The sequence below is a fragment of the Barbus barbus genome (genome assembly GCF_936440315.1).
Source record: "Barbus barbus genome assembly, chromosome: 45".
Classification (NCBI taxonomy): domain Eukaryota; kingdom Metazoa; phylum Chordata; class Actinopteri; order Cypriniformes; family Cyprinidae; genus Barbus; species Barbus barbus.
Genome location: NC_136723.1, coordinates 2335442 through 2356574, shown reverse-complemented (window position 1 = coordinate 2356574; position 21133 = coordinate 2335442). Strand labels below are relative to the sequence as shown.

At 38.2% G+C, this 21133-nt stretch overlaps 1 protein-coding gene across 2 annotated transcripts in view; it reads right to left on the bottom strand.

Moving 5' to 3' along the window:
- Positions 1 to 317: 317 nt before the first annotated feature.
- Positions 318 to 21133, bottom strand: part of LOC306863969 (pro-neuregulin-1, membrane-bound isoform-like) — a 64046-nt gene continuing 43230 nt past the window's right edge. Inside the window, exons 4-10 of one of the 2 annotated variants that reach the window (XM_079407601.1) lie at positions 20853 to 20991; positions 12596 to 12663; positions 6964 to 7066; positions 6714 to 6828; positions 5770 to 5903; positions 4671 to 4871; positions 318 to 2745 (exon numbers count right to left, since the gene is read on the bottom strand). In XM_079407601.1, the coding sequence (XP_079263727.1) occupies positions 2118 to 2745; positions 4671 to 4871; positions 5770 to 5903; positions 6714 to 6828; positions 6964 to 7066; positions 12596 to 12663; positions 20853 to 20991 (1388 nt within the window). In that variant the 3' untranslated portion in view covers positions 318 to 2117. Of the gene's footprint in view, positions 2746 to 4670; positions 4872 to 5769; positions 5904 to 6713; positions 6829 to 6963; positions 7067 to 12271; positions 12331 to 12595; positions 12664 to 20852; positions 20992 to 21133 lie in introns of both variants that reach the window. The other variant, XM_079407602.1, reaches the window with a different exon arrangement.

Genomic DNA, 21133 nt, shown 5'->3' with positions numbered 1-21133 from the left:
TGGCATGGATTTAAGCGTGCGCACACTCTAAGATCAAATCTGAGCGTATGCTCCTTTATCTTCACTGGCATTGTGGAGATCAAACAATAAGCCAAAATCTGCTATGCTGGAACACTGATGCATTTAGACCTCACGTACATACATTGATTTGAATATTTCTGCAAATGATCAGCCATTTCTGAAAACAAAACCAAGTTTGATGATGGAAGAGGTGATCTGTCTGCATGTTGAATCATATCCAAAATCAAATATCTCAAGGTGACCTGAATCGTTACATAAAGGCTTGTGTTAAAAGCAACATAACAAAGGCTGTTTTCAAGTGTCCCAGACGCAGTTCGGCTCATTTTAATTGTATAATCAGGTTCATGGATATTTGTCATGGTGAACATTTATTGTTTTTGAATGTGAGTTTGAATAACAGAGTCTAGGCCTAAATGGCAAAACAACACACATATGTTATGGAGTGATGAGAAAAAAAACAACAAAAAACAATTGTTGATGTACCCAAAGACTGCAAATATCTCTTATTATCATTGCTATTAAAATATAGATTTATAGATGCGAGATTCCATAAGGCCCAGACAATAAATAAATAAATAACAAATAAATAAAGAAAATAAATACAATAAAATGGGCCACATTTAATTTAAATGAAAACTTAGAGGAAAAGGCCTTCACGCACTAGAGCCGTGAGCTTTATAGTGAGCTCTAGGTTAAAAAGTGTTGTTTGTGTAACCAGTTCCTTCTGTTTAGCAAGCTGAATAGACTATTAGAGGCTATTTTCAGTAAAACCTTGTGAATACATAAGTTACTGTAGTAATCTGGTGATGCAAACATAGCAAAATACTGTACAACAGGTGATTTGTTCTTTAAATGATCATACATATACACATAAACAGGATAAAAAATAACATGACACAAAGGAACACTTTGAATATAATGTAACATTCTACATGGATAGCAAAGGACAAATGTTAAAAAATGATTTGGACAATAACTAATAAGAAATAAAAAGATGTCAGTATCATAAAAGTGGTGCTGTAATTTTCCCACAATGCATTGCTCGAGAAGCCAATGAGCACTATCGACAAAGTGAGCCATATATTCAGTCATTCTGCATTAATATGAAAGAAAAACAATCAGCTGTCTCATAGAAGTAATGTCTGCTATACATGACAACCATAAAATAAAACATAATAAAGTGATTATGTTTGATTACCAGCTGATTGTACATGATTTGCTTCTTGTATTTTTTTTAGCATTTACTCTTAATTTCTATAGCTTTCGAATGGTCTTGTTTTCAGTTTGCAGAAGCCACACTTGATATTTTAAATCAAAATGCATAAATAATTATTAACGTAATTAAAAAAAAAATTTTTTTTGCCACAGTACGGTTAGTCCTAGTGACCCACAGAGCAGCTTGTTTTGTATGTCTCTCTTATCTGACACAGTTCACTTCATGACTCAGGTGTGTTAAATAAGAGAGAGAGCGGGTCGACAGGAAAGCCGTGGGGTTACAAGACCACACTCTTAAAAATAAAGGCTCCAAAAGGGTGTTTTTGCAGTGATGCCATAGAAGAACCATTTTTGGTTCCTAAAAGAACCATTTTGAAGAACATTTTAAAGATCTTTTTTGACTATAAAGAACCTTTTGTGCATTTGAAAGGTTCCATGCATGTTCTTTATAGAACCATTGATGCCAATAAAGCACGTTTATTTTTAAGAGTGCATGATGCTTTTTTACACTTTAATCCGATTGCAAGAATTCCGACGGAGTGCTGGTGGAATTTTTTTTTTTTTTTTCGGTCACACATAGAATTTCTTTTGTTGCCTTCAAGTCATGAATATATGGCCCAGTGTCATGATGCAATCCTTTTTTCTTCAAATTTAAATGAAAAGGCACCATAGATTATATTTTTTCTGTTCTGCCATTGAAATACCGAGACCTCAGCTACATGTGAATGGCACTTTTTTTCCATGACACAAACACGTCGTACACATATATAAAAGTCTTTGTTTCACTACATCACTAAAATAAAAGTTGAAGTTTTTCTTTTTGCAATACTTAATTATAGAAAATAAAGGTTTAGTGGTGATTTTTTTCTTCAATGCATCTTTCACACAGCTATAGGATCTTGGTTGACCATGACGGCCGTCAGTCTGCTCTGCAGGTCGTGTTGCGGCGAGAGGTGCAGCGCGGGGTTAGTTCTGCTGCCCTCCAGCCCGTCCAGAACAACCGATCCAGCGACCAGAGGGCTCTGTAAGCCCAGAAACGGCGTGTCCTCTTCCACCCGCTCGTCCTCGGTCTCGCTCTCCGAGCTGCTGCTCTCTGAGTTACTGCCGCTGACCGGCTCCGGTGCCATCGGGGCGCTCGGCTGAGTTCTTGAGCTGTTCGGGGCGAATGCTGCGGCTGTGCTTTGGTTCTGCTGTGAACTCTCTTCCTGCTCCACAGAGTGCAGAGGGCTGGCCGGAGGGCTGGGCAGCTCCAGGCCGTGATTGTAGTGAGCCGAGTTGCGGAGATTATGGCCTGACTGATTCGAACTGGATTTGTCACGCAGGATCGGCGGGGTCCGGAACAGCAGGGGGCGCTCCTCCTCCCCTGAGGGACTCGCAGCCATGGAGGGAACGGAGGTCGCCAGGCTGGATAGAGGAGCCGACATCTCGGAGGGAGGCGAGGAGGGCGTCACCGGAGAGAGGAGCCCCACGGGGGACAGACGGCTGGGGGTAGTCATGGCCGAAACATACCTTGTGGAAGAAACAAAGGCTCACTTTACTGTATCTATTGGAAATATTACAGGTTGCAGATTACACCTTACAGAAGGTGAACATGATTTCACCAAGTACAACATGTTTCTGTATCAACATCCTTTGTTGATCCTGGAACAACATTCCAATCAAACAATCAGAATTGAGACATAACTTTTCAGGAAATATCAGTTTTAGGCTTACGACCGGGGTTAGGTGCTTCTACACTCTTGTTAATCAGCTATCATTTCCCTCTGATTTTAGGAATAAATTATGGGTAGGGTTAGGTTTAGGGGTAGGGATTGGGTTAAGTCTATATTTTTGGACAGTAATGTTGAGCCAGGATCAACAAAAGTTGTTGATCCAGGAACATGTCTTGGCAAAATCACAGCCATCCCGCAGAACCTGATTTTACCAAGTGCGACATGTTCCTGGATCAACATTTTTGTTGAACCTGGAACAACATTGTGATTAACCAATAAGATTTGAAGAACCAATCAGTGATTTGAAGAACCAATCAACAATCAGTGTTTGGTGCTTGTACATCAATGTCATTCACTTGTTAGTAGAGACTGAAATGGAAATAGGTGTGTCAGATAAAAAATGTGTCGTCGTTTACAGAAAAATCAGGCTATGAGCAAATGATGTGTTTGTGGATGTCATTGGACCGTACTGTGTCACATGCACTGACTGTGAGACGGAGCATAACATGGACAAGTGAAAATACTTTATTTTCTGAATGAGTGAAGTACTAATATAACTGACGGGGCCAACTTTAAATGTTTTGTTTGTTTGTTTTAAATCTATTTGCTTACTTGAATCATCTGAATAAGCTGTTTCACTAAAATTATTCGGACTTACCAGTGAAACGTGAGGGACAGAACATCTCAGGAGAATTTGATCACTACCTCAGTTCACATGCCAGTAAGGCTGCATGCACAATGTAATGTGAAAAAAACAAGTCAATTTGTCACACTACTTGTTACACAAAAATGTAGTTAAGTTAGGTGTGTCGCTTCTTTTTCTTAGTGCCTCCCTAAATCCAGAGTTCTGTCATGAAACTTTAGATGGTGCAGTCCGATAGGTCAAACTCAATCGGACATAATGATATCATTATCACATGGCGCAGCTGATTGGTTCATTTTTATATCAGCAGCCAATGAGCTTGCTGCTCAACATTCAAATACTATGATTATGATGAGAGTTTTTGTCTTCGATTTGTTTTATTTCGTTAAGTAGTAATTTAAAGCTTTCTATAGATATATTGGTCATGTCTGTGAGGCATGTATTTGCTGACTTTCGGTTCATTTTTGTGAAGTGCTCCTGTTGAAGACCGAGACGATAGAAAGCGCATCATGTTTGTTTTCTTTATTTAATAAAAGCACAATGTTTTGTTGATATTGTGAGTGTGCACAAATAAAAGTAGACCCTTTACAGTTCCGAATGATATATTACTCTTACCTTTCTGAGCAAAAATTATGGCGTATTTTAAGTTGTTTCCACTGAAAAAAATGGCCAGTAAAAAATGGCCGGGCTCAGGCCGGTAATTCTGATAAGCTGTCAGACACGGGCCAGGCTAGGGCCTAAATTTGAGGCCCATGCAGGGCTCTATCTACTACGAGGGGATTCGTGTATGCTCTATGGGGGCTATTCATATATGTTATATGTGCAGCAGCAGTATTTCTTACATGCTCACAGCAGCGTGTTGTGGATGTATTGGCAGTAGCAAGTCTTGATACTTGCTCTGCCGCAGCAGTGTAGCAGATCTGTAGGTCCGCCAAGACCAAACACATTAACATTGTCATGTACATTACCATAGTAAACCCTCCGAGAGTTGTCATGACAGAACTCTGCTCATTATGTAAGACAGGATATTTATTCACAATCATCAGTGAGGAGAGATGGGATCCTGCAGTGAACGGTACCTCTCGCTGTAGGGGGAGTCTCTGCAGGAGCCCTGGGTTTCTCTGGAGCTCTTCAGGTGATCGTTGAACTGATGGACTCCTCCGGTAGCATTCAGACGCCCCCTGTGACCGGGCGTACCATGCCGGCAGTTCTCCACCGATGGCTTGACCAGGACTGCGTGACTGTCAGAAGCCACGCTCTCTGCTTTCCCATTACTCCAGCTGTGAGAAGCCAAAGGCAAAGCCACGCATCATCTAGTCATGTTGTTCATTCACAGCGATTCTTCATCTTTAAACAGCGACTGTCCCTCGTGGATCTTTTGTAAGATTTCTACCGATACACTACCTTTCAAATGTTTGGGGTCCAAATAAACCAAATAATTTATTTTTTCCAAATAAATTACTTTTTTTTTTCAGCAAGGATGTGTTAAATTAATAAAAAGAGATGCTAAAGATTTATATTGTTAGAAAATATTTATATTTTGAATAAATGCTGTTCTTTTTATTCAGCAAAGAATCCTGAAAAAAGTATCACAAGTTCCAAAAAAATATTAAGCAGCATAACTGTTTCCAACACTGATAATAAATCAGCATATTAGAAAGATTTCTGAAGGATCATGTGACACTGAAGACTGGCGTAATGATGCTGAAAATTCAGCGCTGCATCACGTGAATAAATTATATTTTACAGTATATTAAAATATATAACCATTATTTTAAATTGTAATAATATTTTACAATATTACAGTTTGTTCTGTATTTTTGATCAAATAAATGCATCATTAATGAGCAGAAGAAACATCTTTAAAAAACATTAAAAATCTTACTGATCTCAAACTTTTGAACGGCATTGAATATGCATTCATATATATATATACTGTATATACACACAATTCTACAGAACAATGTCAAAAACCATAGGAGCTAATGATCAATGAGTTTAAAGACATTAAAGACACTACAGTATAAATATAATGTTACAACATAACTTCCTGTAAAGCTGCTTTTTGCTATTGTAAGAAACGCTATACAAATAAATAGGGCATGGTTTGAGTGACATTTGATTTGTCCAGCTAGTAATCTTGTGTGTATGCTGTTGTTATGTGGGATTGTACTGTACCACTGGATGGAGGAGTGAGTGACAGCAGTGGACGGATGTGTTAATGAAGTAAACTCGTTTGTAGAGAGAGATGTTTCCACTTCTTTGTCCGTCACGTGCACATGAGGAGGGATGCTATTTTTCGGCATGTAATGCTGAAATCAGACAAAAGTCGATTGTAGTACCACTGTTTTCTTTGTTTAACAACAACTTTAACTGTTTTTTACATCATTTAATATTGGTTTTTAAAATTGTATCCAGAGGCTGTTTGAAAAAAGAGAAAGTCAGTATAAAATAAGAGGAATAAGTATGTTTAAAAAAATACAAATACTAATACAAGTATTACAATAAATACAAGTATATAATGCAAGTATATAAGTATATAATTACTAATACAAGTATATAATGCAAGAACTAATACAAAAATTAAGTGTCTGTGATTAAAATGAAAATGATATATTTCACTTTTCAAATTTAAGAAAATGTTTAAAAATAATATGATAAATAATTAAAGGACTCTATATGAATAATTTGTACTTAATATGTTATTTCAATACTTAAACTATTGAAATAATATCTGGAATGTGTATTTTTGTAATTATGTATGTACATTTTGGGAAATGTCTTATGTCACTTTTGTTTATCTTGTTTTATCAAATCCAGTGAAAAAGTGAAGCTCGTCAGATAAATATGTATAAAATATATGTACAGTACAAAGGTAGACATAATAAGCAAAGGCTTCGGCGGACACCTTTTTTGGTTATTATGCATAATTTTAGTTTTATTTATTGTGAAAAGTTGTCAGTGAGGACCAAAATAAATTTAAGTTGATGTTTTTAGGTGCTTGTTACAATACTTGGTGACCACTAATCTTAACATAAATGGCATCAGTTTTTTTTCTGACAACTTCTTATCTTCAAACTGCAGTGCAGAGGATTAAAAATGTTTCCGGTAACGGTACTCACATTGACCAGCTGCAGGTTTTCAGGTGGAGGGTGAGGGTGCTGAGGGCCTTTGGCTGCAGCGTTTCGCTCTCGCAAACTCTGCCGCACACGATCATGCAGCTTTTTCCTCTGTTTCCTACATGTGCAAAAACACGAACAGCTCTTAGACTGCAAGAGATCGCATTCAACGACTATCAATAATTTATATGGTTCATTTTAGTTTTTGAGTGAAACATTAGTACAAACTAAGACATTTCAAAAAGTGAATTACTTTGTTTTGCAGTAAGCCACCACACACATGATGCCAACAACTAGAAGAGCGATGCAGATGCCTGTTATAGTCAAAACGCGTTTCTGATAGAGCTCCTCAGCTTCTGGAAGAGAGGACAGACTGCTTTTGAAGCTTCCAGGTGAAACACACACACATCACACATCTGTCACATTCTTACTTGGAATATTTGCATAATAATAACTATGTCAACAGATTTCCAAGTAAGAACAGAAGCTAGCACACATGTATGTTTCCAGTGACGCTGGAGCGTTTCATTAGACAGAGTTTACTGCTACAGATGCTTATTGATCTCAGGATGTAGTTTTGCTGAGAGGGGAGGGGAGGAGACAATGGGACGTGTTAATTCAAGGTCAGTTCAGAGTCATCATGTCATCACAATTACATGAAATGCAAACTCTGCAGGGCCCGAGGCCTCTGAGATGTCTTCAACACTCAGTCATGCATTTCACTCATTTCATTATGAGGTTTAATCACAACACTGACAGACTGAATTTATTGAAGCCTTCAGCAAGTTGTGTTCTTTTTTTCAATATTGTTCATTTGTTAGTCTGTTTTGATTTGTATTATTGTGAATGTTCAATAGATATGGATGCTAAAGGCTTTAATAAAAAGTCATGAACTGGTAGTGGTGTAAACTCACAGTTTGGTAACACAACTGAATGGCTGAAAAGACCCGGTGAAATTATTTAACAAGCATATTTTTCTTTCCTGTGTGGACATACAGTACAGTTTGACATGGGTCATAGCAAATTTCTTATAAATTGGGTTTAGTTTACATGACATCCATTTGCAGCTTGCAATAGTCAAGGGGTGTGCAATCCTGCTTGTGGAGGGCCACTTTGCTGCAGAATTTAGCTCTAACCCTAACTGAACACATCTGATCAAGGGGCCCAATTTGAACAATCTAAGCGCATGGTCTAAAGTGCACAGCGCAGGTCCGAATCCACTTTTGCTAGTTTAACGCCGGGAAAAACGGTAGGCGCTCCTGGCGTATGGTCTAAAAGGATTGTCCCTATTCTCTTAAAGAGTAATGGGTGTGTTTTGGGCACAACGTGGAATAAATCAATCAGAGTCTCATCTCCCATTCCCTTTAAGAGTCAGTTGTGTTTGCGCCATGGCGGATTCGCTATTTACACGCCAGATTTTGCAAGAGCAAAGACTGAACGCGTCTCCAGAGAGGAAACGGAGCGGCTCACGCACGAGCAAATAGGTAGCAATTCTGATAAATGCAATGACTATCCATCATGACATGTAGGCATTTTTATATTTATTTAGCCTACACAATCTTTTACATTGTAATGCTTTAATTTGTAATATTTGGCATGTTTGTGTGCTGCCCTGTGTGTGCAATAAGCAGAGTGAGACCTGCCCAGAGGTGCATATTACTAATGCGCTCTTTAAATAACAAAAAAAATACTGCGCCATTGACTTTAGACCAGGTTTTAGTTGGTCAATGGCACAGTCTATTTCAGTTGCCTCAAAATAGCAACATGCCAACAATGCGCTTGAACACACCTCGTTTTCAGACCAGCACACCCATGGGAGCACAAATGGACGCAAATGCATTTGCTATTTAAACAACGTGGCGCAGGACGTGAACATGATAACTGCGGGCTGAAACTAGCAAAACACACTTGCATTGCACCTTGTCGCACGGTGTATGACAGGGCCCAAGGTCTTCAGGAACTCTACTGGACTTTAAGTGTGTTTACACTTGTCATGTTTGGTTCGATTATAACGAGCTCTGGTGCGATTGCTATGTTAATGCGGTTCGAGTAAATGTGAACGCAAATGTGGAGGGCAAATGTGGAGCAACGAGGAGGTAAAGTGCCTTTTATGAGCTCTGTGTGAGTTTGAAGGTGGTAAAGAAATCAAATCATATGTACACACAATGAGTGCGATTAGTCCGGCGTTAGGTGTATTCAACTTAAAGCGGCGCTGAGCAGACCGATCAGTGAATGGGTGTACTTTGATATCATACACTGATCTGTCTGCGCAGCGCCGCTTTAAATCGATCATACCTATTATTTGGTAAGTTCTGTTACAAAATATGTAATTCAACTCAACCTTTAGGTTTGTTATCTTTAGGTTTGCTGTCAAAAATGCCAGTGTGAACACTAACCGGACCAGGACCAAATGTATCATTTTCGAACCAAGAGAACCAAAATACAAGTGTGAACACACCCTAATTCTGCAGGAACAGGTTTAGACAGCCCTGTATAAGGGGGCGTGGCATTCTTATTCCAAAGAGCATTTGATTGGACAAAAATCTGTACACACCCCTGAGTGAAATATTGTGTCATCAATATTTTTGGGCCATTTTCTCTGCAAAAAATATCATTTTGATTATTTTTGACTTCACAGGGTCTTTATGGCACAGAATACTGTAAGTTCCTGTCACAATAAACATTATTGAGGAATGTGAGTAAACACTACCACCTATTTGATTTAGACCTTTAATCTCTAAGTATAGCATATTCTTGAAGCACACAACACAATGGCAATCACTACAAACAGACATTGATAAAACACTGAGGAGGAAACAGAAAAATGGGAGAAAACATGGAAGAAAGTGAGGAATGCAATGTCATGCTGAAGACAGGGATGCATGAATGGAGGGCAAAGCAAAGCTGAAGGGATCTAAACACAGCATAACTACTGCAGTACGGCTTCTCTTCTGCACAGCTGAACTGTGTGTGAATTATTTTAGCTGCCTCTGTGTGTGTGTGTGTGTGTGTGTGTGTGTGAGTTTGAGAGAGAGCCTTACATATCTGCTTTGAATAGGAGATATCAGAGGTCTTCATGAATAATTAACAACATCCTTCCTACCTAATGCCCCCCTGCACATCATATGCTTTGGAGCGGCTATCCACTTTCTTGCCTAAAACCCTAGAAACCTGCAGAGTGGCTCTGAGCAGCCATCTGAAGTCCGGTGTATTAATATAATAAAGAGTAATAATGATATCAATCTCCAATCATCTTGTTATGGCTGTTTGATCCCTTCATGAGCAAAAGGAAACCAGCTGAAGTTGAAGGAAACAGGCTCAAGCTTCTAGACCTACGAATCTGCAAACTAGGAGGAAAGAATGATTCATACCCATAAATTCAATCCCAAGATGTTCTGCCAAGGCAGACAAGGTGATGAAAAGAAAGCAAAACACAAACAAACAGAAAACAGTTGAGCGGTGATGTCAAATCTGACTGACTGCACACAAACACCACCTCAAACCACTGGAATCATCTCAGCATGTAGAGTACAGCATGGTACATCACACAGACACACAACACATTGGAAAAGGAATCATTCAAGCCTATTCTGTTTGACTTTAAACCCACCATGAATATGCATCATTTAATGCTTTTAGAGTTCATTAAGAGATACATGGATGGTTTGTCACACGTATATAGCGATGTGCATCTCTATATACAGACTCGTATGGTTGGTTGTCATCATGACACAAGGACATGCACATGCAGATGTCACTGCGCTCACATCATTATTGAGACCGACCCTCCACATTTCACTACTGACAAAGTCAGGCTCGGTTATTCATGTCATCACGACGCCAGCACATGTTTTAGAGAAACATGCTGTTAAACACATGCACATCGCGGTCACCTAAACTATCTGTAACGTCCAGAAGAAAACCTGCTGCTGCTGATACCTGAGCCAGTCAAAATTTTAAAGCAATAATGCTAGCAAATTGATTCCAGAAATATCATTTGAAATAAAAAATTAGGTTCTCAGAAATGCACATAAGGATTTCCGATCAAATGACACAAAAAATAATGTCATTCTTAGCTATAAACACAGAATGCATAAAAATGGCCCTCCAGCCATAAACTGGAGTGATATTACAATGCCAAAAATGTAAAATGACTTTTTTCAATTTTAAATATAATTTAAAATAATCTCCCTTGCTTATCAATTGTTTGACTGTAATGCTGAGCTAATAATTAAGTGTTGTTTCAGCCATTGACTGATATCTCTGATTGTTCCTGCATGTCGTTTATCAGTGATAAAACCTCTCTGGACACTGAGCCAGAGCATCTGATGGAGGTCATGCTATGAAGGACACATTAGCAAACACTATTAATAGCTGAGAATAGATTGTCTGCAGATCTCCAGTAAATTTTGCCTTATTTTTAGCAATGTAAATAAATCGATGGAGATGTTCTGTCTGCTCCATAATACCTCCTTAAAAGTCCTATTTAAAGTCTCTTTTGAGCAAGGTTCACAGTGTTCATGGTGTACTGATGGGTTTGAGAAGGGGTCCTTCAGATCTTTTTTACTGTGGTAGGCCACTTTAATAGAGTCATTCTCAGAGAAAAGTGCAATTTGTGCACAGGGCACTGAACGTATACTATTTTATACATTTGATAATTTTTTTTTCTTAATATTTCAATTATTAATTATAAAATATTGGAATTCTAAACCAGTGTTATTTTAGTTTTATGTATATACTATTTTTGTTTTTAATAATATAGTATAATAATAATAATAATAATAATCTTATTTTATTTTATATTTTCATTTTAGTTCGAGTTTTGTAATAATTTATGTGCATTTGATATTTTTAATTATGAAAATATTTCTATTGAGCTTTAATTTATTTTAATTTCATATTTAGTTTTAGTAATTTAAACAAATTAAACATTACATTTAAGTTTTTCATCTAATATTTCTATTTAATTTTATTTCAGCTTAACAAATTAAAATTATTTGTAATAGGTTTTGTTTATAGTAAACAAAAACAACACTGTTCCAAACCAAACATTTAAAAAAATTCAGCAGTATTTTTTAAAAGAAAAAGCACAAATGTTCACGGTTTCTTGAGAAGGACCCTTATTCGTTTTACAGGATGTATTTATCCAACTAGCTCAAAAAACATGTTGATGAGCTGAGAGTAAAGTCACTGTTCATAACATATCGTGAGCCAGTTGCGGTGATTTTGTCCGCAGACAGAGCTCGATTCGTCTGTTCCTGTCTAAGTCTAAGATGATGTGAAGCAGAGAAACCCCTAATATCTAACGTGTCCAGATCAATGAATGTCGACCCTGTCTAACTACTGTCAGCTAACTAGCATCCAACAGAACAAAACTAGATTAATAAACAATAAACATGCAAAGAGAAGTAAAGGAAAACATAAACAGAATCCCAAAATAACTAGATCACTGTCTGATCTGACGACCCGTCCATCGAGAACACAAAAACAAAGCAACAGGAGGAAGCGCTGACTGAGCATGCTCCAATCCAAGCACAGACAGGAAGAGGAAATAGACGTACTGTAGAAGCTGGCCATTACGTAGTTTTGGCAGCGATCACCAGTAAACTCATTGGGGCACCTGAGAGGGAAAGACAGAAGTCACAGAGAGAAAAGAGAGGAAGACAGGAAGTGAGTTTGACACCCAAAAGTCCCCCGCACACACGCTTGTCTCCAGTGTTGCCCGCTGAACGTCTCGCAAACGTCTCCGCTCCCAAGAGCCAATCACAGTTTAAATGTGACAGAGAGACTGTTTTGTGAGTGGCGGAGGTGGCGAGGCAGCGTGGAAACAGCGGCGATGGCGTGAGTGTTTGGGGGTGAAGGGGATGTTCACTGACTGCACATACGTTTGGGGTCTACGACTCTCACAGGGTCTGTGGATTGACAGCGGTTCCCTGTGTATCCGGGAAGGCACCTGGGTTAGAAACAGGATGAACACAGCACAACACAACATTACACAACAACACACAAACACTCTCACAGGCATCGGCGCCCTTTGCGGGTGGGACTTTTTGAAAGCCGTTGAAAAAAAAATACATCATGCAGATGGCTTAAAACACAAAGTAAAATCATCTCCAGTCCATCTCCAGTCGTTCTTCACAATTGAATTCATTCATGTAACACAAAATATATTTGCACCTGATCTATCCACCTTTTTCCTAATGAGCCTACTGCGTTTTAAAATTATGGGACGCACTTCCGGTTTGGGGAAGTTCCACTTACAAAGACAGCAACAAATAATTTCAGATCATAAGATTGCGCTACAAATAATCCTTATCTGTCATTTTGACTGAATATGGGCTGTTTAACGTTACGTTTGATATATTAATGTGACGTGATATAACAACGATATCTATAGCTCTTTTCAGCCCGCTGCATTATTTTCCTTCTGATTATTTTCATGTTTCCTTTGCATTTAAGTAAAATAAAAAAAATAACATATCTTGTGCATTTGTGGTCTACTCTCCCAAGTTAATTTGTGATATTAACCTTGAATAATTCCCTGGAATGCACTGAGAATCTTTTATTTTTCTCCCCAAATCCTCACGTCTCTTTCCAGGTTTGTTTTCACACGGATGCTGTAAAATGTAATTGTTACGAAATATAGACATACACTCACTGCCACTTTATCAGGTACACCTGTTCAATTGCTTGGTAACACAAATTGCTAATCAGCCAATCACATGGCAGCAACTCAATGCATTTAGGCATCTAGATGTGGTGAAGACGACTTGAAGTTCAAACCGAGCATCAGAACGGGGAAGAAAGGGGATTTAAGAGACTTTGAACGTGGAATGGTTGTTGGTGCCTGACGGGCTGGTCTGAGTATTTCAAAAACTGCTGATCTACTGGGATTTTCACTCACAACCATCTCTAGGGTTTACAGAGAATGGTCCGAAAAAGAGAAAATATCCAGTGATGAAATGATGTGTTTCATGTTTTCCAAGTTGTGTGGATGAAAATGCCTTGTTGATGTCAGAGGTCAGAGGAGAATGGGCAGACTGGTTAGAGATGATAGAAAGGTAACAGTAACTCAAATAACCACTCGTTACAACCAAGGAATGCAGAATACCATCTCTGAACACACAACACGTCGAACCCTGAAGCAGATGGGCTACAGCAGCAGAAGACCACACCGGGTGCCGCTCCGGTCAGCTAAGAACAGGAAACAGAGGCTACAATTCACACAGGCTCATCAAAATTGGACAATAGAAGATTGGAAAAACGTTGCCTGGTCTGATGAGTCTCGATTTCTGCTGCGACATTCAGATGGTACGGTCAGAATTTGGCGTAAAGAACATGAAAGCATGGATCCATCCTGCCTTGTCTGAACGGTTCAGGCTGCTGGTGGTGGTGTAATGGTGTGGGGGATATTTTCTTGGCACACTTTGGGCCCCTTAGTACCAATTGAGCACTGTTTAAACACCACTGCCTACCTGAGTATAGTTGCTGACCATGTCCATCCCTTTATGACTACAGTGTACCCATCTTCTGATGGCTACTTCCATCTCAGACTGGTTTCTTGAACATGACAATGAGTTCACTTTACTCAAATGGCCTCCACAGTCACCAGATTTCAATCCAATAGAGCACCTTTGGGATGTGGTGGAACGGGAGATTCGCATCATGGATGTGCAGCCGACAAATCTGCAGCAACTGCGTGATGCTATCATGTCAATATGGACCAAAATCTCTGAGGAATGTTTCCAACACCTTGTTGAATCTATGCCACGAAGAATTAAGGCAGTTCTGATGGCAAAAGGGGGTCCAACCCGGGACTAGCAATGTGTACCTAATAAAGTGGCCAGTGAGTGTATATTACTATAATGATATTTAACACGTCCGTAATATTGCTGCGGATAGAAGGAGGATCTTTAGGAGTTATTCATGCTATATTGAAAGTAATTTTTTAATGCTTTTACACTGTTAAATGTCATTTTAATGATCGATGGTTGAAGAGTGAGTCAAATAATGTCACCTCATTGCATCCAGTTTTTGAAAATGCTTATTATTGTATTCATAAAGCAAACTTTTGCTGATTGTTTACAGTGTAAACGGAAGTTACTCCCATAATTAGCACAAAGCGTCATGGGGCGCAGGAAAAAGGTGGATAAACCTTGTCACGAACATATCAGCATTTATAAAGCGTAAACGGCGTAATTATGTGCGAGAGCGATGAAGTTAACAGAATGCTTTATATTTACACATTTAGATTAAATATACCACTTTCATAAATTAAGCACACAAATGGCATGATGTAATTATCAAGAAGTTGCATTATTATTATTGTTTGTAAAGCAGTAGACAGTCACTTAAAGAAGCTGCTACATTAATATGACCATTTTGCTTATTTTCTGGTTAGTATTTATTCATTTTAATCTCTAAAGATCCAGGGCTAAGATTGTTCCAGTCTTGATCATTCAGCTGACCGGCTGCTCTCTGATGACACTGACAGAGCTCAAAAACACAGAGCTCCAGCTGTGCGTCTGAACGGAGCTGAACAGCTGGAGCAGCTGCCTTTCTCAACAGAGAGAGTGAAGGCCTCCATGTACTTCAGATGAAATCACAGATCGAACTGGTATGTTGTAATTTCAAACAAAATCAGGCCAAAATAAAGTTCATTTCGGGAGCTCGAAACAGCTTTCCAAAAACAAACTTTCTGAAAAAGTTTGCTCCAGCTGATAAAAACCTTCGAACTACTTAATAGTGTGCTCTGGGGCTCCATCATCTTCAGTGTGGAAATCTTCTCTGGCTCATCTCACCGTCATCATTTTTGTTCAGCGTTTATTTAGCTATTGAGAGGAAAGTGTGCAGCACATACACTGCCATTCAAAACTTTGGGATCAGTAAGATTTTTTATGTTTTTAATGGAGTCTCTTATGCTCATCAAGGCTGTATTTATTTGATCAAAAATACAGAAAAAACTGTAATATTGTTAAATATTATTGCAATATCCAATCTTGGTTTCCTGTTTTAATATACTTTAAAATATAATTTTACTTCAGTGTCACATGATCCTTCAGAAATCATTCTAATATGCTGATTTATTATCAGTGTTGGAACTGTTGTGATGCTTCATATTTTTTGGAACCCGTGATACTTTTTTCTTTTATTCTTTTCTTCACTTTTTATCCATTTAACACATCCTTGCTGAAACTATTAATTTCTTTAAAAAATAAAGAAATAATTTACTGACCCCAAACTTCTGAATAATAGTGTACATTGTAACACAAAATGTCTATGTTGAATAAACACTGTTCTTTTTAACGTTTTGTTTATCAAAGAATCCTGAAAAAACATTACAGGTCCCATAAACATTAAGCAGCACAACTGTGTCCAACACTGATAATAAATCATCATATTGATGATTTCTGAAGGATCTTGTGACACCGAAGACTGGAGTAATGATGCTGAAAATTCATCTTTGATCACAGGAATAAATTACATTTTGAAGTATACTAAAATAGAAAATAGTTATTTTAACTTGCAATAATATTTCACAAAATTACAGTTTTTTCTGTATTCTTGTTAAAAAAAAAATACAGCCTTGAGCATAAGAAACATTAATAATCTTACTGTGTATTTGCTAGGGGTGTAACAGTAAATGTATTCGTACACACATTTTTTGGTATTGGTCTTTCAGTTTGGTACACATTTAATCTGTAAATTCAAACAAAAAATGCCGTTTTGATGCTTTTTTTTTGATGTGGCATGTAAGAAATAGGTGACTCAGTTCAAGGCAGCACGGATTTGGAGTAGGAACATAAGTTTACTAGATTTAGAAGTATAGAAATATTTTATTTGAGTGTTAATTATATCTAATAATAATATTATAGTACTGTGCAAGTAACAGGGCTCCCTAGTTGTATGTAGCCATTATTTGTTCAGTAAACCACTATTTGATAAAAAGGGAAAAAAGAAGCAATTTTATGTATTGCTTTCCCCCTGCTGTACAGAAAATGTACCAAAACATCTTTTTTTGTGTACCGTTACACCCCTAATATTTGCCTATTCATTTAAAGGCGACTCCTTGCAGCGTGATGGTCAGGAGGATGTTCTTTGTATCCTTGAGTGAAGAACAAAAAAGACTGAGTATATCGGTGCCTTTACATAATAAGAAGCCAATGAGAGGACACATTAACAACTAGATGTTTGGCTTCCCCCGAGGACAGTGTGAATAGGGTTGGACATCCAAAAGTTGCTTTGATGATGGGCTGGGGTGGTTGCTAGGTGATTTTCATGAATTTCTGAGTGCATTTTAACAGTCCAACATGAAAAAAGTCCACCTGTGATCTTCTGGTCTCTAGATATGGCTTGGTTTTCTCCTTCAATGTGCATCTGTGCTAGACAGGAAGAGGACTCTTCGTGGGACTTTTTCTCCTGTTTTATCATCCAGTAAGTAGTGTGTCTGATCACTTAGTAAAGTGCCAGCACACCCCTCATGTCTGGAGCACACACTGAACATTAATACTTACTTAGTCTGATCAAATCACTACTAGTGATACTTTGACTTGGCACTAATTCCATGTGTTTGTTAAGGGTCACGTGGCCCCTGATGGATGGCAGAAATGGAAAGAGATCTACAGTCCCCGAGGAGCGCTGCCGTCTGACTGCTACTGCATTTACAGTAAAGAGAGAGACAGAGAGAAGCTCCTCTTGACTGCAGTGCTTACTGATGACTTCAGCACTCGGGTTTGTGCTTATTCACCGAATTGGACAGTAAGAGCATGAATACCCCAGAGAGTCATGCACGCAAAAAACCTTCTCTAGCAGTATGTGATCTGAAATGAGGAGGCAAAATCCTCACTGCCTTTAATGTTTTAGTTGAATCCAATGTAAATTAATTCCAATGTTACCACATCTTTCAGGTTAAATAAATAAATGTTGCCTAAACTTTCAAAAAACCAACAGACAAAACCATTTTAATTTGTATTGTTATATAACAAATGTTTTATTAATCAAAACTAAGAATATCTCTCATCAAGTATTTTAAGCATTTTTACACTTATTCCGAAATAGTAACTATAGCAACTTTCAGATTTCATGTCTATTTTTATTTGCCAATTGATGTTCATCTGTTAGTTTTAATAGTCAGAATATTTTCGTATCAGCAGTCATCAAAGCTCAGTAAACACGGCAGGTTTCAAAATGGTCACAGACACATAGATGTACCTTTAAATTTGCCATCCTTGCAAGTTTTATTTTGACGTGATAAAGCAGTGATATATAAGTTGTTTACTTTGTAAGTAGACTTCAAGTCTTCCCATTAAAAGCATTACATTTACTCATTCAGAACTATGGCTGGGCGATTTTTCCGATTTTATTGGTTAATTCGAATTTAATGTTTTTTAAATTTTTAGAAATCGAGTAATGAGAAACATTACATTAGAATTAGACACTTTGTTAATATGCCAATGATAATATAAGAGAAAAGAATGATCCAACCGCACGTGATTAACCGCTCTGTGAAGGAGCATAAGTAGCGTATATTTCGGTGCCATTCACACAGAATGTGCTTTTGTGTTGACAAAGATGCAAAGATAGGAGTGAACCTCTTTTAAATTAAGCACCGCATTTTTAAAATGCTGTTCCATGCATGAGTCAAACACCTAGTTTACATAGAAAAACAAGGGAAAAGCAGCGCAATATAATAAAAAACCTGTAAAGAACTTCTACTGTATGTCTGATGTTTCATGCTTGCATCATGGTGACAGACTGAAAGCTGCTGTTCATTGTTTTTACAGAACATTTATAGTTAATAATAGTCTACTGGTGTCTACCTTGACTTTTGAGATTTTTTTTAAAGCATTTTCCTTGTATTATTTCTGAACATAATAAGACAAGTTTGTGCAAGATGTAGTTGTAGTTCATGCATCTTTTCTGCAAATATATTAAACAAGTGATTTGTTTAACATCTGCATTCTGTTAACAACTTCATGTGTGCTGCACTTGGAATAGAATTTTCTTAACTAGAGGTTTAATAAAGAAAAAGTTACTTGAATCATGTTGTAGTTACATTTTCAAGTTTACTAGTTAAAAATAGAGAAAAGAGATTTGAATTTTTTTGCATTATCGCCCAGCCTTATTCAGAACAATCTATTCAGAGGTAGGATTTATTGCATGAACAGTGTAAAAGGCCAATCATAGCGGTTTGGAGGCATCGCCTCCTCTCAAATGACTTTTCCCCATTTGTTCTCAATTACCCAACCCAGGCTCATTCGAAATACCTAAATGAAGACGAGACCGAGGTAATTGTTTTCGGGCTCAATGAGAACTCTCAGTGTATAAGCCCTGAGTTAGAAAGTTTATCCGTTTTTAGATCCTCACGGGTTCTGAACCTAGGAGTTCTTGTTGACCAGCATTTAAAATTTGATAAACATATCTCTTCTGTTATCGGATCCAGTTTTTATTAGCTTCGCTTACCGTCTAAAATTAAATATTTTTTCACTCCAAAAACTCTAGAAATGGCTGTTCACGCTTTTGTTACGTCTCGTCTAGATTACTGCAATTCTTTATACTGCGGTATATCTAAGTGTCAAATTGCACGTCTTCAGCTTGTTCAAAATGCTGCGGCCAGACTTCTTTTAAAGTGTCGTAAACATGAACACATCACCCCAGTTCTTAAATCCTTACACTGGTTGCCGGTTTGTCAGAGAATAGACTTTAAAATGTTCCTCTTTGTATATAAATTCCTACCCGACCTAGCCCCTGTCTACCTCTCTGAACTTCTGCATCTCTACACTCCGTCCAGAAGCCTACGATCCTGTGGCCAGGCTTTGTTGGTAGTCCCTCACGTTAGGCTTAAGTGTAGAGGTGAGCGTGCATTTGCAGTGGCAGGGCCTCGACTTTGGAATGCCCTGCCTCTGTTTTTAAGTCCCTGCTAAAAACGTATTTGTTTTCCTTAGTGTATTGACTACTGTGATATGGCCATTTTTCATTTTTAAACGGGTTGTATTAAATTTTTGTCGGGTCTGTTTTCTGTGTAGGTGGTATAATCTGTAAAGCACTTTGGTCAGCCTGGTGGCTGTTGTAAATGTGCTATACAAATAAAATGAACTTGAACTTGAAATACGTGCCTCTAAATACATTTCTGCAACACCATTATTAACTACCTTACAAAACGTTTCGTGGCAGTTTTAAAATGACACGTCCAGTGAGTGGCGCTAAAACGTGGGTTCCATACGTAACCCTGGCATGTTTTTGTTATGTTGCTTCAGGTATGTATTTCAGTGGTTCATAATTCGAATATCCGATACGTGTCGCTAAAAGTTAATGCTCTATCGTGTTGGAAATATCCCCTACACCAAACCCCACCCTAAACCTACCCGATAGTGTTAACAAATGCAAAAGTGATAAAAAACGTATGTGTATTGCCATATGTGGATTTGAGCTGTTTTGCTCGAACCGTAGTTTAACAGGGTTCATACGCTTCATCACTGAAGTGCAACGCCGTATCACATGAGCTACCGAGCAAACCAACTGAATTAGAAAAGTCATGCATATGTGACGACAACGTTCAAAAGTATCAGTTTTCAAATCTCGCAGCATGTTATTAAAATTGTTTTGAATTCATAACATAATATTGCTCAAGTAAGCATGCGACAATTAGGCTTTATTAATCGAAACTGTAGACCTGCAATATGTGTGAAAAGGAATAAAAGTTGTGGGAGTGCAGCGATTCGTGTGTATAGGTACGTTTTTTTAGTTTTGCAGAAATGTAGGTAGAGGCACGCATTTCCAATGAGCCTATGTTGCAATTATCACCCACCAAACCCTTAATACTTAGCTTTTTTGTTTAAAACACAATGAGCTCAAAGGAAGCAAGAGAGACAGTGCCTCCCACTGCAACTTACATAGCTGGTGGACAGGACCTTTTATTTAAAGAGTGATATATTGGCATTGTTTTTTTTTGTACTGTGGATATTTTCTCATTTAATTATTTGAGGAAGAATTACCTCTCTCATGTCCTTGGAGGAAACGCCACTACTTGAGAATCAAACCTCAACTAAAATGACTTGAGAAAAACACGTTCACAGTAGAATGGCTCTGCAACTGGCAGACTGAATCTCTCAGTGTTAAAGACGTGCAGATGAGCAGCTGTACCTGCAGAGGCGTCTGATGTTGCCGGGTGTGACCTCCAGCGTGAAGCATTCGCCGCCGTTCACGCAGTAGTTCCTCTCGCTCTCGCTGCAGCGCGTCACATGACTGGAGGTTTTGGCTGGGGGAGTGGTGCTGGTGGCCGCTGCACAGATCAACACAACACATAAGTGCACTGAGCAGGGAACAGTTTTACTGCAGAAAATCAATGATGAGGTGCAGCAAGTCATGTTAGAGCTTCAATGCACAGAATCACTAGTTTAGAGCTTCTAAGAACACTAATGCTG